The sequence below is a fragment of the Petaurus breviceps genome, unplaced genomic scaffold (assembly GCF_028583685.1).
Source record: "Petaurus breviceps papuanus isolate PSGF00001 unplaced genomic scaffold, PetGlider_PUasm1.0 90638, whole genome shotgun sequence".
NCBI classification, from domain to species: Eukaryota; Metazoa; Chordata; class Mammalia; order Diprotodontia; family Petauridae; genus Petaurus; species Petaurus breviceps.
This window is the reverse complement of record NW_027187295.1, coordinates 5,237,584-5,264,222: the sequence shown is the minus strand read 5'-3', so window position 1 is coordinate 5,264,222 and position 26,639 is coordinate 5,237,584. Positions and strand designations below refer to the sequence as shown.

General features: G+C 34.8%; 1 protein-coding gene and 1 long non-coding RNA gene across 2 annotated transcripts in view; one reads left to right on the top strand and one right to left on the bottom strand.

The window, feature by feature from the left end:
• The first annotated feature begins 439 nt into the window (after positions 1-439).
• The window catches only part of LOC138143314 (uncharacterized), a 358,919-nt gene continuing 332,719 nt past the window's right edge, over positions 440-26,639 (top strand). Inside the window, exon 1 of the long non-coding RNA XR_011163666.1 lies at positions 440-467. This is a non-coding gene — a long non-coding RNA (uncharacterized lncRNA). The remainder of the gene's footprint in view (positions 468-26,639) is intronic.
• Positions 15,740-26,639, bottom strand: part of FAM171B (family with sequence similarity 171 member B) — an 87,398-nt gene continuing 76,498 nt past the window's right edge. The window contains exons 5-8 of the mRNA XM_069064513.1: positions 26,174-26,344; positions 24,789-24,905; positions 20,688-20,811; positions 15,740-20,380 (exon numbers count right to left, since the gene is read on the bottom strand). Of these exons, the coding sequence (XP_068920614.1) occupies positions 19,027-20,380; positions 20,688-20,811; positions 24,789-24,905; positions 26,174-26,344 (1,766 nt within the window). The 3' untranslated portion in view covers positions 15,740-19,026. The remainder of the gene's footprint in view (positions 20,381-20,687; positions 20,812-24,788; positions 24,906-26,173; positions 26,345-26,639) is intronic.

Below are 26,639 nucleotides of genomic sequence, written 5' to 3'. Positions count from 1 at the left end.
TTCCCTGACCATGAAGACTACAAGAAAACAATGAAATTAGGATACAAAATATAATGTTAAATGAGAACTACAGGGAAATAATGGGAAATAAAATTAATTGCTTAGAAGAGGAGGTAGAAGAAATGGTCTCTCTCAAATTGATAATGGTCCCAATAGAAAGCAATGACTCCATGAGATTTTTTTAATCAAAAGAATAAAAAACATAGAAGAAAATATAACATATACTATCAAAAACAACTGACCCCAAAAACATGTCAAGGAGAGCATAATTTAAGAATCATCAGACCACCTAAAAATCATTACCAAAAGGTAAAAAAAAAAAAAAAACTTCAGATACCACTTTCCAAGAAATTATAAATGAAAACTATCCGTTTCAATTAGAATTAGAAGACAAAGTTAAAATAGAATTCATTCACCAGTCACATCTTGGAAAAAAAACAAAAAAACAAAAATTTAAATTTCCATAAGTGATTGAGTTCAAATCCAGAGCTTCTAGATCAAAATAAAAATTATATAAACAGCCATAAAGAAAGAGTTCAAGTACAAAAAAAAAAAACCACAGTCAAGATCACAAAAGATATGGAAATTACCACAATAAAAGAAAGAAGATTTTGTGATACAGTATTAAGAAAGGCAAAAGTTAAAGATTTACAACTAAGAATAACTTATCCTGCAAAACTGAGTATAATCCTAGCAAGGGAGGGGGTGGGCACAAGGGGTGGACTAGAATAAAGAACAGAATAGCATAAAGAATTCTCAAAGATTCCTGATGAAAAGACAACTTGGGAAGAATCTCAGCAATAAAAAACAGGAACCCAGAGAAAACTAGAAAGGCATATGTGTGTGTAGGGGGGGGGGGTGTAGATAAAGATATACAACTTATAAATATATACACACACATATACACATACACACATACGTACATATATATGCATTTGGAAGTGGCTATACAATGATGAAGTACTAACATTTTAATACAAATAGAAAATAACTGTTCTTTCAGAACCCTAGTTTCAAGGTCTAGAGGTGGTTTTGTTCTGTTCTACTGATCTTAAGAGAAGAAAGAAAAGGAAAGGAAATGGGAATATACCAGAAAAGAGGAAGAGGAATGGGGAGAGGACTTATTAACTCACATAATAAGAGTACAGGAAATTAAGAATATGTCAACATAGAGGAAGAAGGGGGGAAAATGGGGTATTACATGAATTTCATTTTTCATTTGAACTGGACAAAGGAAGGTTGAATACACATCTACATAAACAGAGTTTGGTATACAGGATATTTAACTCAAAGAAATAAGGGGGAATAAAGACAGAGAAAAGAGTAATTTAAAGAGTGGGATCAATGAGGGTTTGGTCATAAGCAGATCAAAATAAAACAAAAACATCAAAGTTGGAGAGAACATGAAAGGAAGATTGAAATAAAAAGCTAAAGAGTTTAAACATGTGATCAGGGATAGCAAGTCAGGAACAGATTGCTTCAGTTATAGATCACTAGTATTAAGCATACTCTTTTACCACTTTCTTAAAAGAAGAAAAATTACAAGAAAATAGGAAGTACCCAGTTCATAATCATAATTTGGAATATGAATGAGATGAACTAACCCATAATATTTAAGATGATAGCTTAATGGATTAGAAAATAGAATCCCACAATGTGTTGTTTATAAGAAACATACTTGAAACATAAATATTCACATAGAGTTCAAATTAGAAGTTAAAGCAAACTCTATTATGCTCCACATGAACTCAAAAACGCAGATGCTATGGGGCAGCTAGATGGTGCAGTGAATAGAGCACTGGCCCTGGAGTCAGGAGGGCCTGAGTTCAAATCCAGCCTCAGAGACAACACAAAACTAGCTGTGTGACCTTGGGCAAGTCACTTAAGCTCCATTGCCCTACCTTCCCCCGCCCCCTCCAAAAAGCAAAAAGAAAAATCTAAAAAAAATGTAGATAAAAAGCTCATGAATTCACACAAGGCAACAGTAAAAAATGAACATGATAAAAAGTGGCAAGCTGGTAAAAGTCAATATAGACAATGAATTGACATTAATACTTACCTACTACATATCCTCTGAAAAGAGTAGCAACTAAATTCTTATAGGAAAAGGTAACTAAATTGCAGAGAGAAACAGTAAAACCATAATGGGGGACCTATTTATCCCTTTCAAATTTTTTCAAATCTAAAGAAAAGATAATGAATGAAGGATATAAATAAACTTTTAGGAAATTAGATCTGACAGATATCTGGTGATTACTAAATGGCAACAGAAAATAGTAAATATTTCTAAAATTTTTTAAAGCTAACCAGGTATTAAAGCATTAAAAACCTCACAAACATAAAGTAAAAGAAAAATTAAACATATTTTATGGATTAAATGCAATATATTATATTCCATAAAGAGCTTTTGAAAAAAGAATTAAAAATTAATTGGATACTACATAATTTAATCTCAAGAATTCCCAGATCAAAGAATAAATCATAGAAACAATAGAAATATCATCAATGACAATTAAAAGGTGAGACAACATTGCAAAACTTTGGGGATGTAGCTAAACCAATCCCCAAGGTAGGCTCCTAATCTTTGTCTATGTCACTGGCCCTTTTAGCAATCAGGTGAAGCTTATGGACCCCAGCATATTGTTACCTACATTCATAAGAATACTCTAAAATTCTACAAGCAAAAGCAACAGACTTAGAAGACACATCTTGGGGAGAGAGTATGAGAATTACCTGTATTTCCCCAAAATGGCAGGGGGCAGGGGGAGTCTGAATGCCTAATTTCAGGAATTCATGTAAAGAAGTTTCACTTAATTTTTAAAAACAACCCACAAGATAACAACAGAGATTAGCCCTGGATATGTTGCCATTAATCTCTAAAATTATAGTCACAAAAAGATAATTTTGAAAGCAGAAAAAAAAAAGAAATATTGATTTAAAAAAACACAATGTAGGATTTTTCATTCTGGATAGTAATCAACAGAAAGATATAAAATATCATGTAATTTCAATTAGTAAGCTATTTCCCAGAATGCCATCAGTCAAGGATCCATGGCAAAAACACTGAACAGGGACAATTGAGAAGATGAAAGATGAGAGATGAAAAATTTCCACATTATGATGTTAGTTTAGGAAGACAGAGATCTTGCTAAGGATATTACCTAGGAAGTAGACAAGCAACAAAAGAGAGGGCTACTACAGGCCTCAAGAGTAGCTCCTGATCCCAGAAATAATGCTGTTAAGTGCATTGATTGGCACATGATCCATGCAGTAGTGAAGTAAAGGGTTTTATTGTTGTTGTTTTTTAAAGATGAGGAATATCTAGGCATGTTTGAAAACGTCAAAGAAGTAACCAGTTGATAAGGAGAGGTTGAAAATCGGGCTCTCATTGCAACATGACAATCCTTTTACTATGTTTCCCTGATCAATTCTCAATGTGCTCTCGAGAGCAGTTGCTCCAAACCTTCTTTTCTCCTGCCACTTGTACTATCATCTCCCTTGAATTGAACAAAGGAAATAAGAATAGCACCTACCTCTTAGCGCTCTTGTGATTATGAAAAGAGATAATATTTGTAAATAACTTGGCATAATGCCTGGCATATAGTAGATGTTAAAAAATTCTTGCTTTTTCTTTCCTGCTTTCTCTTAGGGAAATTCACTTCAAGCTTCACTAAGAAAAAAAAAGACCATCCATCATGAATTCCCTCTCTTGGCCATCACCTTGATATCGATCTCACTCTCTTCCTCTCCTTTACTCCAGTCTCAGAAGAAGAGATAGCCCTTCTTGTCGAGGCTAACCTCTCTACTTATGTCACAAACCCTATCTCATTCCATCCCCTTTCTTCCAGAAGCTTGCCTATCGGATCATTGTTTCTCCGGCCAGCAATCTCTTTATTGTCAAATCTAATGGCCTTTCTAAATCCTCATCCTTCATGACCTCTCTGAAGCTTAATCTATTTAATCTATTTTTATCTACTTATTCAGCTATAACTTCTCTCAGGAAAGAAGTCTCACATCTATGACTTCCTACTAGAAATCTCAAAATAAAAGTATAATAGACTTCTGTAATATAATGCCAAGGAAAGGCAACTTCCCAAGGTTCAGAATACCAGCATAGGTGCTCTCCATTTTATTCAGTGACCAACCAAGAACAGAGAAGATCAAAACATGACATCATTCCAAATACAGCATTTACTAAATGTGATTAAATAATCTCTAAGGACTACCCCACCCCAGGACCTTCCAATCATTCAATCAATTACAAAGTCTCTGTTCTAAATACTTCTCCACCCCTAGGCTATACCTTAATTAAGTCCACCACAAAGCCTCTCTTCTCAAATGGAGATTAGTTTCCAAACATAAGGTCAAAAGTTCCCCACCCCAGGATCACAATTGAATCTACCCCAGAGTTACATCAAGTTTAAACACAGCACTTAATACCCAAATGGAGGTCTTTTCTTCATCTTGACATGAGGCAAGTTCTCAGCAATCTTAGTTCCTGGGGAGACAAGGCTTAGCAAGGCCACAAGATACATTGCCAGTCCCTTCATCAATTCATCCTCTGTCTGTAGAACAGTCCTAGAACCCCTGAAAACATTAGCAAAACCCTCTCCCAGGATTTCTGTAAACATACAACAAGAAAATCCTTCTTCAAGGCTTCTGAACCAACAGAAAGGTTCCCAAACCCCTGCAACAACAGCACTGTCCTTCACCAGTGGACAGTATTCATTCTGTCTGCAGGACAGTCTCCAGACCCCTGCAACAACAGCACTGTCCTTCACCAGTGGACAGTATTCACTCTCTGTCTGCAGGACAGTCTCAGGGCTTCTTAGAGAACAGCCAGGTTCCAGGACTTCTTCAACAACAGGACTGTCTTTCACCAGTGGACAAATCTGGCAAAACAACATCAAAACAGACAGACAAAGTACCAGCAAAACAGCCATGTCTCCTCAGTCCTTGGCAGCTCAGGGGGCAGGTCTCAAAAGTCCAGGGCAATTCAAAGCGGCCACCAGAAATTCTCTTAGTCTCTCTCTCCACGACGTGCTGCTTCCAAAAAGGTCTTCTGCCTCTCTCTTGTCTCTCCAAATCTACGTCACCAGCTCCTTCCAGTTCAGGACTTTCTTTTCACATCAACAAGCCCATCCCACAGGTGGGATTAACAAGCTCTGGGTTTTAACACAATCAATTTGAAAACCAAGCCAATACAGGGGAATCTTTAAATGCCATTACTATCACAACTTCTTAAAGTCAACATATCTAAATTGAATTCACTATTCCACCCCACCCCCCAAACACTCCATTCTTACAAATTTGTCTGTTACTGTTGAGGGCACCACCATCTTCCCAGTCACCAGGCTCACAAACCAAGCATTCCTCATTTTCTCTCTCTCCCCACCACAATATCCTATTTGTTACCAAGTTCTGTTTGATTCTACCTACACAAATACCCTTTGAATATGTTCCCTTCTCTCCTCTGATGCTGCCAATACTCTGATGCAGGCCCTCATCATCTGTCAACTGAGAAATTTGCAATATCCTTCTAATTGGTTGGCCTGCCCCAATTTTCTCTCCATTCCAGTCCATCTTTTACTCAGGTGTCAAATTGCTGTTCCTAAAGTATAGATTTAACCTTGTCACACCCCCCACTCATTCAATAAATTCCAGTGGCACTCCAGGATCAAATATAAATCCTCTATTTGGAGTAGTCCTTAGGGAACAGGGCAAAATTAGAGCCTCATTTTTAACCTCTACTTACCAACTGATTACTTTTCCGATAGTTTCAAAAATACCTAGATATTCCTCATCCTTAAAAAAATTACAAAGGAATGAATTCTTCTTTGGAAGAGACCTTCAATAATTTGTCTGCTTCCTAAAATTCTGATCTTCTTATACCTTATACCTCTTCTTTCCCCTCCCCACGATATTCTCTGTGATCCAGTGATACTGGTGTCTTTCTGTTCCTCTAACAAGACACTACATCTCCCAACTCTAGGAGTGCTTCTTAGCGCTCCCACATCCCTGGGACTCTCTCCTCACCTCGTGTCTGTCCCTTGCCGTCCTAGGCTTTTTCCAACTTTCTGCAGTAAGCCTTTCGCAGTACCCCTTAATATTAGCTCCCTCTTAGCCGTCTCAGATTTATCCTCATCACACCTGGTTGCTCACAGACTGTCTCCCTCACTGGGTTGTGAGCTCCTGGAGAGCAGCAACTATTGTTTTGTTTTTCCTTTTCTCAATATCCTCAGTGCCAGCTACATAGTTGACATAGAATGAATGATTGTTGACTGGACAGACATGTAAAATCAGATGATTGCACTAAATGAACTCTCATTGCCATCCAGCTCTCAGATTCTACGACTCCCTAAAGTAAACAGTGTGTATCATTGCTTTTAATGTGGGTTATCTAAAGTGTGTTACCTCTTCCTCTGTGATACAGGTTAATAACCCTCTGTTCTCCCTATCCATCCATCTGTCTTTCTCTCAGGGTGACAATTGAAAGGTAAATAAATGAGAATATTCAGTGCAAGGAAGAGAGTGGGTTTTTAGAAGGTCCATGGATTTGAATGAAAATTCTGATATAAAAGCATCTTCCCATGATTCCACATTCCACCCCAAATTTGAGAAAAGCAAAAATGAATAGTAATGTTCCCCAATCCAAGTGAAGGCCAAGAACAATGTAAACCCAGAAAAAGGAAACTATTTCTCTTGTATTTCTTCTCTGCTCTGGCTTGGAAAGAGGCCAGTGGTGAAGCTTGTACTACGTGAATAGTCTCTCTTTTCAGGTAAATAATGTTCAAGCTGGAGCATGAGCCTAAGTACTCCCTGCTTATGTCAGTCTTCAACTTAGCTCTTTAAAAAGTTCCTCCTCAAGGAAAATCTAGCCTTTGCTGACTCCCTGGGGCATCTCTTAACAGCTTTGAATCCTTTCAGTACAGACAAATGTTCTTCTCAGCCTTTAGGGAACATTGTATCCCTTCAGTAATAATTTTATATCATTTACGTCCTACTATATTTTATCCTATATATTTTCCATGTTATGACTTTTTTTTTTAAATCTTTTGAATGGGATCAAGAAATTCCACCACTTTTATTAAACCCTCTAAAAAGATCTATCTTCATGAACAGTGAACTGAATCACTGACTGAAATTCCTCCCCTATTTCTGCTCTTCCCTACTTAACCTGAGCAATAAACCCAGACCCAACAGTAGCAAACTCATTGAAAGCAAGAACCCTTTTATATTTGCCTTCATATCTCCAGCAGTGCTATGTTTGTATTAAGCAGGTAATGAGTGAGTCAGTCAACTAAGATTTAAGTGCCAGGCAGTGTTGTAATTGCTGGTTTTACAAAGAGGGGGTGGGAGGGTGCTAAACTGATGAAGTCAGTATAAATCATTTTCACCCCACAAAAAAAAAAGAATCCCTTAGAGTAAATGTGAGAGTCTTAATGCCATGTTTAACAATGAGATCACCAAAATTTTATCTATAGAAAATTTGAAATGCAAAGATTGATTCACATTTATTAGACATTCCTCTAAGGAATATTGCTTTAATTAAAGAGAAACATGCTCAATTATAATTTTTCATCACTTAATAATGCTAAATAATGCTGGCATAAATCAAAGGGTGATTTCAATTCATATCCCTAGCCAAAGGGCCAATGTTATTATTTATTAAAGTCAGCATTTCTTTCCTTATCCATCTGTATCACTAAGATGAATATTTTTGATATTCAACCTGATATTCAGCCAGGTTGAGACTGATCATGTCTTTGCTTAAACCTACTCTGACACTCAGTATCATTCATTGCATCTGAGTCTGGTCAAATACAAAATTGGGACAATAAAATTATGTGATAAGAAGGTTAAAGTAGAATGTGGCTATTTCTAATCTCATGAATAAACTTTCATTATCTAAAAAATTACAGCCTTTCCTTCACACTGTCTTCTAAACACTGACATGCATAAACCATGGACCAGGTGTGTTGGCACACCCTGAGGTGAGCATTAGCTTTGGTCCCTCCATCTATATATACCTATGCTTCTGGAATACTTTTTTTCACTTCATAGAGTATGTGTGTGTATACATATGCATGTGTATGTACATTTATGTATGTATGTGTACATATAGGTATATATTGCATGTGTGCACATTGCAAACAAGCTAAAACTTTAAATTTCTGATGCCTACACGGAGCACTGGCTATCTTTTGTTTTGATAAAAATTACCAGGAAGCCACACACACACACACACACACACACACACACACACACACACACACTGTCAAAGTTATTGAGGCAAATAAAACTCAGATGAAGCTACCCAAAGACTCATTAAATTCAATATTCTTATAAACAAATTATCTTTAAAAATCATAATAGATCCCAATGGGATGTTTTGGGCTCAGCTGTCAGGGATAATAGCAAATGCAACTTTTGGAACATTGTCATCCATAGTATTACTACTCAGAGAAATCATCATGTGTTAGGATTAAAAAGATAACTCTTTAAAAACCAAAGGAGATAAGGCCACAAGATCCATGCCAAACTGTCATGCCTATAGATCATCACCAGTCTGCAATTTGTATTTTATTTGCTATGTGGCTGCTCTTTGTCTTATCTTCTTTGATGTTCTTCAATCTTGTGCTCTCTCTGCCTGCTTACCCTTCGCTTTATTGACTCACTACCCTACCTACCTGACCACAGTTACTACCACCCAGTACACTGGCTACAACCTACACCTGAGATCTCTTCTGGTTTCTACTGGCACCACTGAAATCTACAGTTACTATCCTCTGCTCAGATCTGTTTGATCTTGACTGTTACAAAGCTCCACCACAAATTAAGAGTGAGTGTGCTATTCTGGAAAGAACACCATATTTTGAATTGAGAACCTACTCTACTTACCCTTTGTATGACCTTAGAAAAGTCACTTCACCTTTCTGGACCTCAGTTTCCTCATACATAAAATTAAGGCTTTGAATAAAATAATCTCTAAATGCCTTTCCAGTTCTAATTTCTGTGATCCTGTAAGAACCATAGGAACAAAATTTTTTACTGATGACTAAATAAATTATTTTACCAAAATTTAGTCAGATCTTTTGAAATTCTGTTTATTCCAGACTTCTTCCTAGTTGGAATTCAATTGCTCCATTTACCCTAAATATCTAGTTAATCAACTAAAGCTCAAAACAGCCCATCAAAATCTTATTGGCAGACTTGTTCCAGGTCTTGTCAAATAACATTACAAATAAAGTTCTGAGAGGGTAGACTCAAAATTTAGCCTGCTCCATTTTCAAAAGACAAACTCTTTATTTCTTCAAGTGACATACATATAAATCTGATGGATATGATTGCAAAGTACTACACCAAACTACACTCTAGCTAGTATGTTTTATGAGAAAAAAAGAATAACTATTCCACTTAATCACTATTGCATTCCATATTATCTTGCTGGAAAAAGTTAAGAATAAAAAAAAAAAACCTTTAAAGTACTTGATGTCTCATAAACCTTTGAGCAATACTAACTAACCTATAAACTAGTATGACCCCTAAATTATTAATTCTTGGTGACTAACCCAATTGCTGACCAAGGTGCTGAACTAGAAATGTCAGGCTTTTTAATTGTTATTGTAGCAGAGTGGTAGCACATCTTCACCTCTGCTAATGATAGCTAAGACTGGGTTTACCAATAAAACCCAGCAAGCACACTATGCTCCTTGCTATTTGTCCTTGACACAGTAACTGATGAACAAACCATGATATAGGGGAAATAGCACTGGTTTTGTCACCAGAGCATCTGGGCTTAAAACTATTACATGTTATAGTATAAATAAATATGAATACACATGGATAAAAATGAGCTCCTTTTAGCTCTAAATTCTTTGATCCACCTTCCACCACCATCCCCTACTTGCACATGCAGTGAGCATGCACACATGGACAGAGTATACTGAGGAATTTTTTTTTCAAGGAAATAGCTCTGAGAAAATTTAATGCAAAAAATAACTAAGGAATATTCTTATCAATAATTAAGAATAATCAGGTTTTCTAGCCTTCTGTCCATTGACTGCAAATTTGGAGTCACTGACCTTTAGAGACAATCTTTTATTTTTATTATTTATTGATGACTATTGTTTCTCCCTTATAATGTTCATCCAATGCAAAAAAAAAAAAAAATGCCTGGCTTGAAAAGCAGCACCCCTCTTTTCCCTAGTCCCTGATCTGGCCACTTCTTGGAAAAATTCCAAAACAAGACCTGTAATTTTTAATGTCTTCAGTTATATCCATCATTCCTTTAAAACACTAGATTCATCTAAATAGTTCCAAAGCCTGAGAGTTGGAAAGGACTTTATAGATCTAGTTTTTGCTTTAAGACCACCAGTGAAAGGGAATTCACTACTTCTTTGTACAGTCCATTCCATGTTCAGATTTGACTTCTATGAAGCTTTAACTACTAGGAAGTTTTTCCTTATCTAAAGTTAAAATTTTCCTCCTTTCAATCTCCAGATATTGCTCCATTTGGAGTCAAGCAGAATTTAGCTATTTCCTCTCTGAAGACTTATAGTCACTTATCATGTACCCATAAGTTTTCTCTTCTACATGCTATAAACTCCCAGTTCTTCCAACTAAACACCATGTCAGATAAACTTGAGGTTCTTCACCATTCAGCTTGTAGTTCTTTGCCCTCTAGCTTATCTAGAAATTTTCTAAAACATATCACACAGAACCATATATTCCAAATATATGACCAGAGCAATATATGACTGTAATATCACCTTCATAGCCCTGCCTTTCAATGTAGCCTAAAATTGCATCTTTTCTTAAGTTACCATATGTAATGACTTATATTGAGTTTGCAGTCTGCTTAAGGTCCCACATCTTTTCCAGAAATGTTTTTTAGTCATGCCTTACCCATTGTGTACTTGTGAAGTAATGAAGTGTAAGACCTTATCTCTACTGAATTTCATCTTACTAGATTAGACTCATTCAAAAATATCAAAGCCTCTCAAGATATATTTGAACTCTTTCTCTGTTGTCTAGTATTTTAATAATCTCCTAAATTTGTGTCATATGTAGATTTGACAAGCATGCTATCTATGCCATTATGCACTGATAAGTGTTAAATAGCAAAGGGTCAACATAGATCACTGGAGTACTTCATTGAAGACGTCCTTCCAAACTGACATGGAATCAATAATAGCTATTATTTAGGTGTGGCTATTCAATCAATTAAAAACCCACCTTAGTAATAACATTTAATTACATCTAACCAACTTCCAATACCTAAGTCACCTGGGCTTGGTGATTTGAACTCCTCAAGGGAAGTTCTCTTTTTTATCTCTTTCTTGTATCAACTAGCTATTAAAACAAATTTACTCTGTCCATTCAAGTACAAAATCATTTTCCTTGACACAGAATATAGGGAGTAGTAGAGAAAAGGTGAACAGTTCTGCCTTCTGTTTTCAATCATTCCCTAATCATGTCCTAAGCAGCAGTCCTAAGCATTCTTTGATATTTTCTACCATTTTGTTTCTTAAAACAAACCAATCCCATTTTTGCTATCCTTACATTTCCCTTACCAGTTTAAGATCATTCCAAGTTTTAGCAGCACTGGAATTCTTGTAGGACAATGACATGGTGTTGTATCAATCCTCCAATGCCTGCCCTTCCATCTTCTATGTATGCCTTTTTAAAATTTAATTTCCTTGTGAGTTCCTGCTTCATTCACAGTGATCTCTCTAGAAAATCCCCTATTTTCTTCCTCATTGAATTCTCCTTTTGCATCTTATTTGCTATGAATTTGTACTTTATGAAAAGTGCAAATTTGTTCAAACAGTCCTTATCCTTATTCTTTATATCTTAAATACACAAATTAGTGTTTTCTGGAAATAAAAAGATGGCACATGAGAATAGACTTTGTTTTGATGGACTTACTCTGAAAGCTATAATTATGATGATTAATACAACCTGTGATGAGGCTGTTCAACTTTGAGTAGTCTGGGATCTCTTAGGGATGGGATTACACTGTCTGTTTTGAAAGAGTCTATACTTGGCACAAGGTTATAATAGAGTCTACAGGGATTTCAACCAGTCTATAACCTCAACATATTCGTTCTGATGAAGTTGCTAGTTGCCCAAAGGAAGATTACCACAAATTAAAACAAAAACAAAACACTTTGTAAGTGGTAGCCATGACATATGCATTTAAATGCTCACCATGTCCCATTTGCTGGCCTGGAAATTGGGAGAAATTGGATGATTAGGTGCTCATTGCACTATTCTAAAACCCATTTAGAAAGCACAATCACCAGAGAGAAAATTATTTGAGAACATTCTTCTGTAATTGAGACCCATCTTTGAAGCTAGAGGCATTTAATCTTTCTAGGTCTATTTTCTCACTCATAAATGAGCTTATTGGACTAGATTATTTCTAAGGTCCCTTCTAACTTTATATCTATGATTGAGTAGTCACATATATTATACCCTCCCTGTTTTAATGGAAATAGAAAGGTACTTTCAAATACTTTAGTAATCATATGAAGAAAAATATTTTTGCATTAATAACCTATATTGGAGAGAAGACTGAGTCTTCTATGTCTGATTTCCAAAGGTCATTAGTTCTTGAATCTTATAAATACAGAAAAACAAAACTCATTTGTAAATCTTGTTCCTCCATTCATGGCTTATCCCTAGCTTCTTGTCTTCCCACCATCTGCACAGGCCCACTGAGCAGTATGGTCCTGACAGTGAAAGACTAAGTAGTCCACAGTAAAGAATTTTCAATAGTTTATCAGTGTAGTTTGGAATAGTAAACATGGATCTAGACTATTTACATATATCTGAGTGTGTTAAAGAAAGATTGTAGAAAATAGAAGTCTATCAGTATTTAAGATGAACCCCTAAATTAAAGAACAATATAATAAACACATTGAAGTCGAATAATAATAATAATGAATACTAAAGGCTGGCAGTTATATAGAGCTTGAGGTTTGCAAAACATACACCCCCTACACACACACACAAAGTAACAATCTTCTTGAAAGAGTTAATAAGAATCTATATATACATTAGCTCTCTATGGGAAATATTCCTACAATGAAATTTAGAGATCTTATTGATTTAGTTTAATTTATTAAATACCTTTTGTGTAAACAGCTCTGTGCTAAGTGCTGAGGAAGATACATATTTTTATAAATTCACATTTAATAAAGATATAAAATTCAGCTGTCTTACCATATGACAGTCATCCTAAAATGTAACCAATATAAAAATAACCCCAAATCTTAGGAATCATAATATATTATGAATCCTGTAATGGGAATTTTCTGAAATGATGAAAGATGATGTAATAGGTACAAAGAAACAGTGGTGGTAATGTAGTCTAAAAAGGAGGGTGAGAATAAGAATTGATTAGTGTTTTCTAGCCATGTCCATGGAGTAGATGCCTGCTTATAATGCAGATCCATCCCTTTTAGTGAAGGATTCCCCAGGCTAGATGAAAAGATTATTGATGATCATATCCTTTACTACAGTTCCATATGTACTAAGCAACCTTTTCATCTTAGTTCCCATTCAGAGAAACCAATGATTTGTTGGGAAGAATAGTAATTTACTTATATTTGTATTTTATATTATATTTATATTATATTATATTTTATTATAATATATATTATAAAATATATTATATTTTCATATAGACTTAATTTTTCATTGTAAATTATTAAATTGGCATTCTGGTACAAATTTCTTCTCACTTAAAAATCTAGGTAAGATAAACTATCTACCCAAGGTTGGATCACCCTTGTTAAGGTTACTAGGCCTGTAGAGCAGAGACCTAGGCACGAGAGCAGAGATGTAAGAAATAGCCTGCCTTATTCTTTACTCTGTAAGGAAGCACACAAGCTTTTCACCATGCCTTCATTTTCTTATCAGTGTTGTGCTCTTTTAGCAAAGTTGAGGTGGCAAAGGAGGTGAAGGCTGGCAAGGTGAACACAGCTGGATCTTCTGTAGCAGGAGAACAAAAGCATTTCTGTACACATGAGAGCTACTATAGCCAAGATATTTAAGATGTAGTATGGTACAGTGGATAGAGTTGTTCTGTGAGTCAATAAGGAATGTGTTCAGGGGCTAACACATACTAGCTGAATTAACCGGATAAAATCACTAAAATCCAGAAAACTCCATAAGACTTTCAGCTGGAGAGCAGGCAGAAATTTTTATTGGCAGATTTTCCTTATCAGGAGTTTCCTATGCAAAAAAAAAGTTTTTTGATTTGAATAAAAGGTAATGCACACAATTACAGTTTTAGTCATTTGCACAATGTTGGGGGCTAGTTTTATACTGTACTACAGTTTTGTATAGTATATAAAGTATATATAGTTTTATGTTATATATATATAGTATATAGTGTACTATATAGTATAGATTATAGTTTTATACTATAAAATTATACTCCCCCCCGCAACACTGTGGAAACATAACTATCAAATGAAAAGTGAAGATTAAAACAGGAATATGCATGCAGTGTGACCATAATGACTATGGTAGTCTTTGGTCTCTGGAGATTTCTTTGTGTGTATGTTATGGTACCTGACTGATGTACTGTCCCTTGGGGAAGGCAGCTTAAAGAAAGGTTACATGATTCCTATCAACCACTTCTCAAAATCATATGTTTAAATGCATAAAATAAAAATCATAGTATTATAAGGAAAAAACAGTTATATAAAAATATTAAAAGAGCAAGTTTGTGGACTCTAGACTAAGAAACTATTTTAATGTGTCCTTCATGTTACTTTATCAGAAGTCTAGAAATAAAAAACCAGCAAGGAGGATATATATATTCCTATTAGGAAATGCACAAAAGATACTTAAAGTAGCTATGCTATTTATCATAGTATCCATTTATTTGTATTTTATTTTTTTGCTTTTTGGAGGGCAATTGGGGTTAAGTGACTTGCCCAAGGTCACATGGCTAGTTTTTGTGTTAAGTGTCTAAGGCTGGATTTGAACTCAGGTCCTCCTGATTCCAGGGCCGGTGCTCTATTTGCTGCGCCACCTAGCCACCCCGTATCCATTTATTTTAAACAAAAGCTGGTTATCATTTGAGTAGCTCACAACTCAACTTATTTTAGATTTGACCAAACTTCATGATCATGATCCAGGATTTCATATGGTAATCTAGATAGTTAATGGAGGCAATGTCTACATATATGACACAGAAGTACTTAGAGAACCACTCCAATGAAAACCTTCCTGAATGCATCAGTTGGATCTTCCTATGTGAAAATATCATTAAGAGTGCCTGATCTTTCAAGATGCACATGGGCTTAACCAAGGTACTCTTAATGATTTCATCTAACATTCCACCTTTCTGCAATTTTGATATATACCTGGTGAATGAATCTCCTTTTCAGATGACAAACCCCTTTACAGAGGGATCTAAAAGGTAGGGAATTGCTAAAATCAACTTATAAAATGTAAATTTTGAGGAAGAAAAAATACAGAGAAATCAAATATATTTAATAACTAAAGGATAATGAGAAGTACAAAGTTTATTTTACTTTTTAGGGAATGAGATATGGGATATGGGAATGGGCAAACAGGGATAGGACAGAAATAATGGTAGCAACATGTTATCCAAACTATATATGAACTGTTATATGATGATGTAGAGGGTATTTGTGTTGGGGGGGGTGGAGATTACCTTCATTTATTAAGAGGTAATGTAAAAGAAAATGATGCATTTATAATATTTTCAGGTTATTTTATTGTCTTTAATGAACTGCTTGACATTTTACAAATCTTCAGTTACCATTTTACTGTCAATACCATATTATTTATAATAAATACACCGAAATGTGAAAAGACACCTCTGATAAAAATACAAAAGCTAGAAACACTTAGAAAGTAGGATGCATACCATCAATACTAGGTCTGAAATGGAAGGACAGTGAAACCTTTTTTTATAACACTGGTATGGATGAACAGAGATAACTGTAAACCGAACCATGTTATATCAGGCTTTTACTATATGATACAATTATGATTTAAGGAACATTATTTGACCCATGGCATGTCCCAATCTATGTAATAATGAGCCATATTGTAAGAGGGTTATATCACACACAATGGTTTGGAAATGATTGCCAAAGCAAGGAACTGTTGTTTTTTTTCTGAGAATTTGGTGAGCTTCATGCTTTATTATGCATTAAAAAAGGGCCTAATTCCCCATTCAACTTCAAAAATGTTGTAAAAATATATTTTATAAAGGCTCAAGATCATAATATGTATCAAAACAATACATATTACTGTGCTTATTAAATGAATCCATCAGTTAATTGAGGGATAGTTTACTTTTTAAAGATCTATCCGAAGTATGTACAAAGGTTACATAAATGTTAATAATTTGTGACCAAAATTCATTAGATTTACATTTGCAAAAATCCCTGGAGATTTTCAATTTAAAAATTTAATAAAGTTATACCTATCACATGTGGGATTTTTTTTTTTTTTTTGTCATTTGGAGTAAGAAAGTTTAGATGGCTTCAGGCTTGGGTTTTTTGTTGTTTTTTAAAAGGTAAGTATGGATTGCTCCCAAATTAGAAATTAAAAAGTTTTGATCAATAAAAGGAATAAACCACCAAAATCATTAGAAAGAATAAACTGCCAATATTCAAACCCAGACCATAATGTGCAGGGCACAAAAGAAAAAAATACAAATGTATCTCCAAAACTTAGTCTTTCAAGAAAAGCCCTTGAAGTAATTCTCCTCATTACATTTACAAACAAATGAACAATCTGAGCGATTGTCTGCCTGGTATGATCCTTTCAAAAAACTCAGGCCCTGATTTGAGTTCACCCAGACAGCTTTCTGTTGATACATTGAGTCAACATTCTGTTGCTAAAATGGGAAGTTAGACTTTTTGGCTGAAAAAGGGAAAAATAATTCTGCTCAACTGATTGAAAAGGTGCTATTTTTTTTCTGTATAATTTTCAACTTCATTCCAACATGAACAATCTGTCAACATTTATTAGATCAGAAAAAAATAAGCACAGGGATAAAAAGAAAGGAGAGTTAAATATTACCTACATGGAAAATTCACTGTTCCAACATGAAACATTAGGTTTTGTCTTTTTAAAAATTAGCTTGAAAAAAGAAACTTTCCAGTTGAGTGATGATATTTTGGCTAACAGAAAAAAAAACCAACATGTGCACTTTTAAGATTTTGTTATGTTCTTCTGATAAAATGTATCTGTATTAAAGGCACTTCAGCATAGTATTAACTCCTTGACCATTTCCATGCCATAACCATTTAAGCCATTTAATGCATCTTCCAAATGGGTGACAAATGATGAACATTCACTAATTGTGGATCTTAGTCCACTCCAAAAATTATACTTAAGTATTATACAAGACAATTACCTCTTGAATTCATTGGAATAATTAATATCTATGATAAAAACATACCAAACGTCTGCCAAAAGCTTTAAGATATTCAGCAAATACACCAAAATAAAATTGTTATCAGAAAGTTGTTTCACAAGTGTAGATGTATCTGAAAATACGCCCCTCTGGGACAGGAGTTAATGTTACCCATTTCATTTAAATCTATAATTTTATTAAAGGTCCTTATCCATTCTGCCATAATCTTTTATTTTGTTGGTTGGAGAAAAGGGAATTCCAAATATTTTATTTTCTCAGAGAATGAAAAAAAGAAAGAGGTCAGTTTATGGTACAACACAGATCATCTAATTTTATGATGGCTGATAACTGAATTAAAAGATAACTTGGGCTAACTATAAAACAGTTGTGTTATCACACTGAAAAATAAATCCTTTCAAATAATGGAAGGAGTATTGATATTTCATTCTTTAAAAAAGATATTTTAGATTTTTGATGATTCAAGATGAAAATTCCTCTACTTTTTTGAAATTCATATTTTTCTCTAAGTATCTTTGATGAATATCAACTAAAAATTTTTAATAGATAACTAATATTTTGAAGATTTTTTAGAGTATATGGAAAACTGCATCATTTTTCTGCTAGCCAAGATACAATATCCCACTCTGAGAATATTAGCTTTTCTACAATATTTCAAAAGGTTATTTTCTTCTTTTAAGGGAAATTTTAAGTTAAATCTGTGGTGTTCATGAAAAGTTTTTCATTGATTGATTGAGACAACCTCACTATGGCTGAGTTTGAAGGAGTTTAAATAATACATTCTTTCAGAAACTGATTATAGCATTAATAAAATAAACATTCCCCAAAAAATAAAATTTTAAACTGCTTGGGTTGGATAGAAATAAAATTCCTTGACATTTACCTCTATTCACTCATCAAGAGAAAAAGAGGATAAAAGTAATTATTATTTTCAATTATCAGAATACAGGGCATTTTCCTCTCTGAGCAAATTCCACCAAGAAACCACTGGCCCAACTTAGGTGAGTTAGGGGTGGGATTATTTTGAGGAATAATACACTATACATGCTGTTAATCACACTAAAGAAAAATCCTGTTTCACTTTTAAACTCTAGAACAATATCAGTCCAAAACATCTATCAAGTTATTTAAAAAGCATAAGCAGAGAGCAAGGTGATAAGACTGTGGGCATTTCACAACAAAGCAATGAGTGCAGAAGGGACTGTTTTAAAATGTCATTCCAGGCAAGGGCAACATTTTGGGAATCATTTTTGGAGCACACATTTGTCAGCCTTGGCAAAATGCCTGCAGTACAAATACATTGAGGCTATTTTGTAATTTGAACTTCCTCAAACTCATCGCTAACAAAAGAAGAAAACAAATAGAAAGTAAAACAAATTGGCAACAAAGCTGTCCTCAGTGCTTTTCTCTGAGTAGCAAATTAATATTGTACATTATACATCTGTTATTCCTTTGAAGTCAAAGCTGCAGTTCTTACCTTGAACTATACCTGTTTCTAAGAGTTAGCTCAGCTTTGCTTTACAGAATTCAGGTTCCATTTTACAAGACTTAAAACAGGAGCTGTCAGGAAAAGTAAGCATCTTAATGGGTTAATTTATGGGGAGAAGTGGCCTTTCCTCTCTCTTCTTCCAGATATTAGTTTTACTATCTTTTTTAGCCAATGGGGTTCTTCCTCTTTTTTTAGTAGGGGACATATTGGCTTCCAGATCTTCAGCTGTGCTTTTTCTTCTTGGTGACTCTTCCACAGGTTGTTCCATGATGGTGCCACTCCCTCCATCTAGAATGTGCCTTAAAGCAGGATCCTCAGGGGAACAAACAGTGGTTCCACTTTCACTGCTGCTGAGATCCAAATCTTCTAAATAGAGGATCTTAGGTTGATGCATGCTTTTAATGAATGTTTTCTCCCTCTCAAGTTTTCGATTGGAGTGATGTTCATTCATGTCCACTCCAGAGTCCAGACTGGTGTCATTACTTTGGGTTCTTCTCCCCTTTTTCAGATCTATAAAGGAATGCCTCACTTGAGCAATTGGCTTTCCATCCAGAGAAACAAACCAGGCTCTGGGGTGTGGTGAGGGCTTTCCTTTGGACAGCTCTAATAGTGTCTGCTCTGAAATGCCTTGGAGTTCAGATGAAAATGGAGTCATTACAACAGCTTCATTCAGTGTCCCTGGAACAGAGACTGATTCTAATAAGCTATTAGAATACCGACTCCAGTCTGAAGTTTGGGATGGCAAACTTTGTTGAACTTCAGGTGTAATTTTCTCCTCTCTTGTGGTAGGGGGCTGCAAATGAGAATGTATTGGCATTTTGGGTAATGTCTGGGTGTAGTTTTCTCGGTTTACTGGCTCCATCAGTTGTCCATAGACTACCTGTCCCTTTCTAGGCAAAGTAGCTGACTTAGCAGAATGCAACTGTTCTGGAGAGTGAAAAAGATCAGATGTTTGAAGGATGGCAATTGGCTGACTGTAGATATGCATCAGTTGTTCAGGTATATGAGAAAGCCCGTACATTTCTTCATTTACTGAAAGATACCTGTTTTGTTCTTGAGTATCACCTGTAGATGGAGAGACATTGCTATTACTGTGTTTTGGTTGCACTGTCTGTCTGGATACAGCATTGTGCTCTAAAGACTGGCTTGAATTTCTTGAATGACTTTTCTGATTGGCTGATAGAAATGAAACTTCTTCATTGTAGATTTTAAAATTGTCCCGAGTTTTCACTGTAGAGACTCTGTCTTCAGGTTCTGACTTTGAAGAATCCTTTTTGCGAGGACTGTATGGGGAATTCTTAGAGTGGTACAACTGTAACCTGTCCTCAGCTTTTAAGGAACCCTTCACTGAACTTATATGGTTTATGTGACTTGTTGATGTGGTCTGGTCCTTCTTAAGTACCTCAAGTCTAGTGGCATTTCTTTCCCTTTTTTGTGATCCACCACATTTATCCCTATTTTGAAAGAAAACACAAATATCTGTTTAGAAGTAATCAAGCAGAAAAATCTGCTATTTAAATAAGAATCTTCAAAATAATACCTATAAAAAATTGAGGCATATATCCATTTTATATCAGAAAATCATACATTAAAAAACCAATGTATTAGTCATATTTCTGGCTTTGCCAGATTCGCCTCATTTACTAATATACCAAACATGCTAAAAGCAAAATGAGCAGTTTGCAGAGAAATGTTCAAAATAATAGTTTTTTTTCTGGTAGTATATTAATGCTCACACACATTAATCAATTTTGTTCTTACCTGCAATAACAAAGAAGAACAGCAAAAAAGCCAATGAGAATGACAACTGTACCTCCCAATATGGCTGTCAGAAATACTGTGTGGTAGGCAGTGATATCCTTGGAAACTTCACTTACAAGTGAACCTAAAATATTCAATATAAATATACTCATGCAAAAATTATTCTAACAATAAATAACTCATTTAGTACCAATTTCTCAACTAGACCATCTCCTATGACCTTAAACATTTCTGATATAAAGTTTCTTATCTAACTTTTCTATTTAATCTTTCACTATCTTCATTTCTTCCCTATTGTTAAAAAATAACAAAACAGCACACTGACATGCCTGTGTCAGAGTAGGATTTGCACTAAGGTTATATTTAATAGGCATTCACCGAGTCAGACCATACTGGGAATGCTTTATCTACCCACTGCCTTGATATATGCCATCTTCATAAAGAGCTATAAATGACTCTGTCATGCAGTGATCTGATGAAAGGAAATAAAGATGATATGAATCGCTTTGCTTTTCAAGTCAACTGATCAGGTATGGTCTAGTCACTCTAGGTACTCAGATAAGGTTAAGAATCATTTCTCAGAGGAGATAAGTAAATCTCAAGTGCTAACCAAGTTTGAGAGAGTCTACACCACCACCTGACTAGTCAATAAGTATTTCTTTATTAGGCACTGACTATTTTCCAGGCAATATGCTAAGTGCTAAAGAAAGACTATCCCTTAGGAGGGAGATTCTTCATAGAGGAAGGGGGAAGGGAACAAGCATTTATTAAGCACCAACTATGTGTCATGCCCTATAATGGGAATGGGAATTTGGATATCTTCCCTGCCCCTTAATAGGCCTTGGGGGAATTTGAAAGTAAACTCTGCCCCCTAATAGGTTGAAAGTAGTCACATGGAGCCTGTGGTGGAAGGAGTTTGCTGAAGGGTAGAGCAGAGCCACAGGAAGCTGGGAGTCAGAGCTAGAGAGATGGTGGGAGAGAGAGGATGCTCAGGCAAAGAGATAGAGAGGTTTGTGAGTAAATATTGATCTTATATTGGTTTGTGGGAAGGCTAAAGGATGCTGTGGCTCTCTGTGTTGTTATGGCTTGTTAACTTCTTTACTACTATGACGGAATCGACTTACTGGTTTTGGGATTCAGTTTTCTGGTGTCTAAATAAATACTTTGCTTCTGTCCTCTATATGGAGAGTTTGTTATAGTTTGCAATCAGTGTCATGTGATATTTATAGTCACAGTCTTTATCATGATCATGGGTGCTGTAAATATTGCATTGGCACTACACACACTGTGCTAAGTGCTTTACAAATCTTATATCATTTTATCCTCATAACAAACCTGGAAGCTAGGTGCTATTATGATTCCCATTTTACAAATGAGGAAACTGAGGCAGACAGAGGTTAAGTGATCTGCCCAGAGTCACACAGGTAGTAAGTGTCTAAGACTGAACTGAAATTCAGGTCTTCCTGACTCTAGACCCAGCACTCTATCCACTGTACTGCCTAGCTGTCACCAGTATTTATACAAACCAAGGTAAAGACATATAAACTCCTCCATACTACAAATGCTTATCCAGTTCAAGTGCTACAGAAGAGTGGATTTATTTATGATTAAGCAAAATCTAGAGGTGAAAGAGGGGGGAAATATGACACTTGTAAGGTGTTTTTAATTACAAAAATTAGGTGGTGACTCAATTTTTTTTTCCATAGCATCAAGGCTAACTATTCTGCCTCCATATGGTCACTAGCACATTTAAGGAAGTGATGAAGAGGTGCTGTAGTCCAAAATCCAGGGTAGGAAAACAGTAGTCAGAAACTGCTTGTGTGATTAAGAGGAAAGTAGGCAAAAAGTAAGGAATAAACATAGAAAGGATAGAAGTAAGTATAAAAATGAAAATACACTTTGTGTTCATTTTATGCTCATACCAGTCAGCTCCATTCCCCAGTGAGGAGAAAATTGGTCTCAATACTTACTAAATTTACTTACTAAAATTACATTTTTCCCTAAAAAAAGACCTACTCTTGAAACTTATTTTAGCCTAATTTATTATATTTAATACATTTTCAATCTCAAGAAAATTTCTAATTCTGATAAAAGACAGAATTCAGGGCAACTGACTTTTAAATTATTAGCACAAATACAACAAAAATTATGTTGAACACATGAGCACTTATACCAATATTGGACTTATTTTTGTCACTTCAGTTATTGGTTTGAATGTTAAAAGTAAATGCATCACAACATATACACTTAAAACTTGAAGGGACCTTAGATAACATGTAATTAAAAGCCCTCACTTCACAAAGAAGGGAAAGGCCATGAAAACATTGGTAAATTTCTCAAGGTTATACAGTTAATTAGTAGCTGAGCAAGGCCAGAGTCCAGCTTTCCTTACTCCTTCAAGTTCTTTTCACTAGATTATGCTGAATGTGGAAGGACAGTAGACTAGAATAGCATAGGGAAAGCCCCAATTTGAGACTCAGTATTTACAGCCAAACTCTGACACTACCAGATGTATGATATTGGGCCACTCAGGTCACCCCTTCTGGTCCTTTACATCCTGGCAACCATAAAATGAAGGAATTGGACTTGCTGATTTCTAAATTCTCATATAAATTTCAGTCCTGGGGGGGGGGGTGGATTAAGTATCCTTTTACTACTAGTGATTTGCACATAGTAGGCATCTAATAAATGTTTGTTGAATTACTTAACAGAAATGACTTTTCAAATGACAAGCAAGTTAACATGAATTACAGGAAATATTTCCCCTCTTTTCATAGTATTTAAACTCCCACAAAATCACCCCACAAGGGGTAAGCTGAAGACTACATTTAAAAAATGAATACTAAAATAGAACTCTTACCTACTTCATAATAATACTGTATCTTCTATAATTCATAACCTCATCTTCTTTAAACTGATTATTTTAAATCTGTTTTTAGTTAGTGTCATATTTGTCTACAAGCCTTGACTATTCCTCATGGTACTTGTATTAAAAATTAAATGTCTTGAACCTGGACTAGTAGTGATATCAAATGAAATATTAATTGCTCTTTTCATCAATATTTCATTACACTGGCAAATTAGAATTTGTGTATGGCCAGACAGCTGGGAAGACTTCATGTTATTTTGCATAAATAAATACCAAAGAAAACCACCTCCTGGGTTTGGATTAAATAGGTTTTTTAAAATACTGACTTCAAATGATGAAAAGAAAGAATGTCCCTTTTAATCACATTAGGTTAATGGACAAATCTCAAAAATTGAGCTGATAACTGTTGGCTTCACAAAACAACAGTTTTGCTTTTGGTGGTTTTTTTGTGTTTTTTTTTTTTAAGTAGAGATTATGTCCTAGTCATAATGAGCTAAATCTGTTATCTTAGAGCTTTTCCTTTATCCTTTTTATTGGAAACAATGTCAATATAGAGTAAGAGTAAAAATAAAACAGAATTTTTATTTTAAAAATATTTATAGAAGACCCAAGGAAAGTCTTCTATATAACAGATTATAAAATAATTATCTGGTAGAATACTCTAGTGATAAATGAAAAATCTTGGGGGTTTTTCTAATCTTAGCAATTTTTAAATTTGTTGTACTCCTTTTTGTCACATAAGCAGATTTGAATATGAAAAAGAATTTTTTTTAATTTTTAAATTCATAACTAAGTGAAATCTTCCTAAAACAGATACCACAGAAGACAGACCAAAAGTGGAACAGGTAGCTTGAGAAGGAGCAAATACCCCATTACTGGAGTCTTTCAAGCAGAGACTATTATTTTTACTATTTTATATATTTCTGTTAATAATAAGCCACTTGATTGAGGTCAGATGGGTAGTTAGTAGTCAACCCAAGGCTAGAACCCTGGTCTGCTTCCAATTCAATGTTCTTTCCTCTATACCATGATAACTTTTTAACACACTACACTGATTATATTAAATCAGATTATGTTCAATCTAAAATAATATTTATATCACCTTGATACAAACAAATAATCTTTAAAATGTGGCTTATTCATGAAGATTCCCTAACAAGAACCAAACACCTTGAACAAGTATAAAAATGATTTGTTAGTACTGAATTCCTCTTTGCTTTTTAAAATATTACCTCTGGTTCCAGGAAGTGGTGCTGCAATCCAGTAACCTAAATGTGGAGCCATATATGTCCATACTAAATGGTCATTAAATTTCTTGACCATACCCAAGCCACGATTTGCCCAAGCACCTGGAAGAGAAAACAATCTCCCTAATTAGACAGGAGTCAGATGCAGAGCCTTTTACTTTTAAAGCATCTATCTCTAAATACAGTTGTTACATATTCTAGGATTAGTAGAACAAATTTTTTGATGTCTGGGATAAAATACATGTCAATTTCATATATCAAAATATTTTTTCAGTATCCTGAAAAATTCAAACTACACAACATGAGATTGGGAACATAACCCCTAATTTGAAGAAATTACCCTTGGACAGATGAGGTAATGAGGCTTTGGGGAAAAGCTTCAAGGACTTTTAGCTATGCCCAAGAAAAAATCCCAATTTATCACCTAAATAACATTTAAATTGGTCCTATTTAGATATCAGAAGATTATAGCTATGGAATTAATATAGTTATAGATCTTAGAAGTCATCAAATCCAACTCTCTCATTTTGCAAAAAATGAAACTGGGGCCCAGAGGGGTTAAGTGACTTGTCAAAGGGTCACAGACCTTGAAAGTATCTGAGACAGAATTTAAACTCAGGCTTTCTGACTCCAGTTTCCATGCTCTACACACAAAAGCCACTAAACATCTATGTTTGGGTCATGATTAGACCAGCCAATCTTTTCTGGAGATCTCAATAAGCTATCCTTTGAGTGGGTGTTGATTTGCCCCCTTGCTACAGAGTACATATCTAACATACTCTAGGTATTTGTCTAAAGATCTTAAATTTACTATTTTGTTTCATTCTGGTAATCATATAAATTCTTTAAGGAGATATCTTTCTGAAGTTACTTATATCCAACAAGGTTTTGCTGTATTAAAGGGAAAATTAGATAGATAGATAGATAGATAGATAGATAGATAGATAGATAGATAGGTAGATAGATAGAGATAGATATGTGTATACATATGTATATGTGTATATATACATATATGTAAACACACATATATGTGCATATTTTTTCTCCATAAAATTCAGTGACAGAGGGAGATGAAGGTTTAATAATTTTTTTTAGAGGGGGGAACAGATGTGGAAAAAAATTTTTTTTTCTTGGATATCACATTACAAATTAACAGCATTTAGCAAAAGTAGATAATACATAGCTGTTTTGTTAAATGAATAATTTGCCCTAATATCCCCTAAACAATTTACAAAATACTACAACAACCTAAAATTATGTACTGAAAATATGATAAAATGTATAATATTACTGAAATGTCATGCCATAGCCTAACCTCTTTTAAAAGATATTCAATGCTATGTATTTCTTAACCTTTAGAGTCCACATACCGGTTTTCATATCAAATGTCCATGCAGGTAGAGCATCCCCTGCCTTTGAAGTGCTTGGGTCTAGGAGGGGGAGAGTAATTTGAATGGAGCCATCCACATTTAGTTCTTTTCCACCAGAATATATATTCACACATATTGCAGCAAGAGGAGTCAATTCAATGCTTTTGAAACCTTAAAAAAAAAAAGACTTTTTTTGCTTCAGAGAATCAGACATAAGGTCCGTGTTAAGGTGATGAAAAACAAAGTGAAGAACAAAAGCATCAGATCCTTCTAATTTGTCAAAAAATTTTGTTTTTATCCCAAATAAGTACAGAGATCCAACTTTTAGCCTTTCATTAGAGGAGCATGTATGCATATTTGCATTATGATTTGAAATTTAAATCTTAGGTTGCTAACTTCAGTAATTTTAAAAAATAATAGTGAGTCATATTGAAACCTGATGAACCTCTCTCTGACATACTGAATC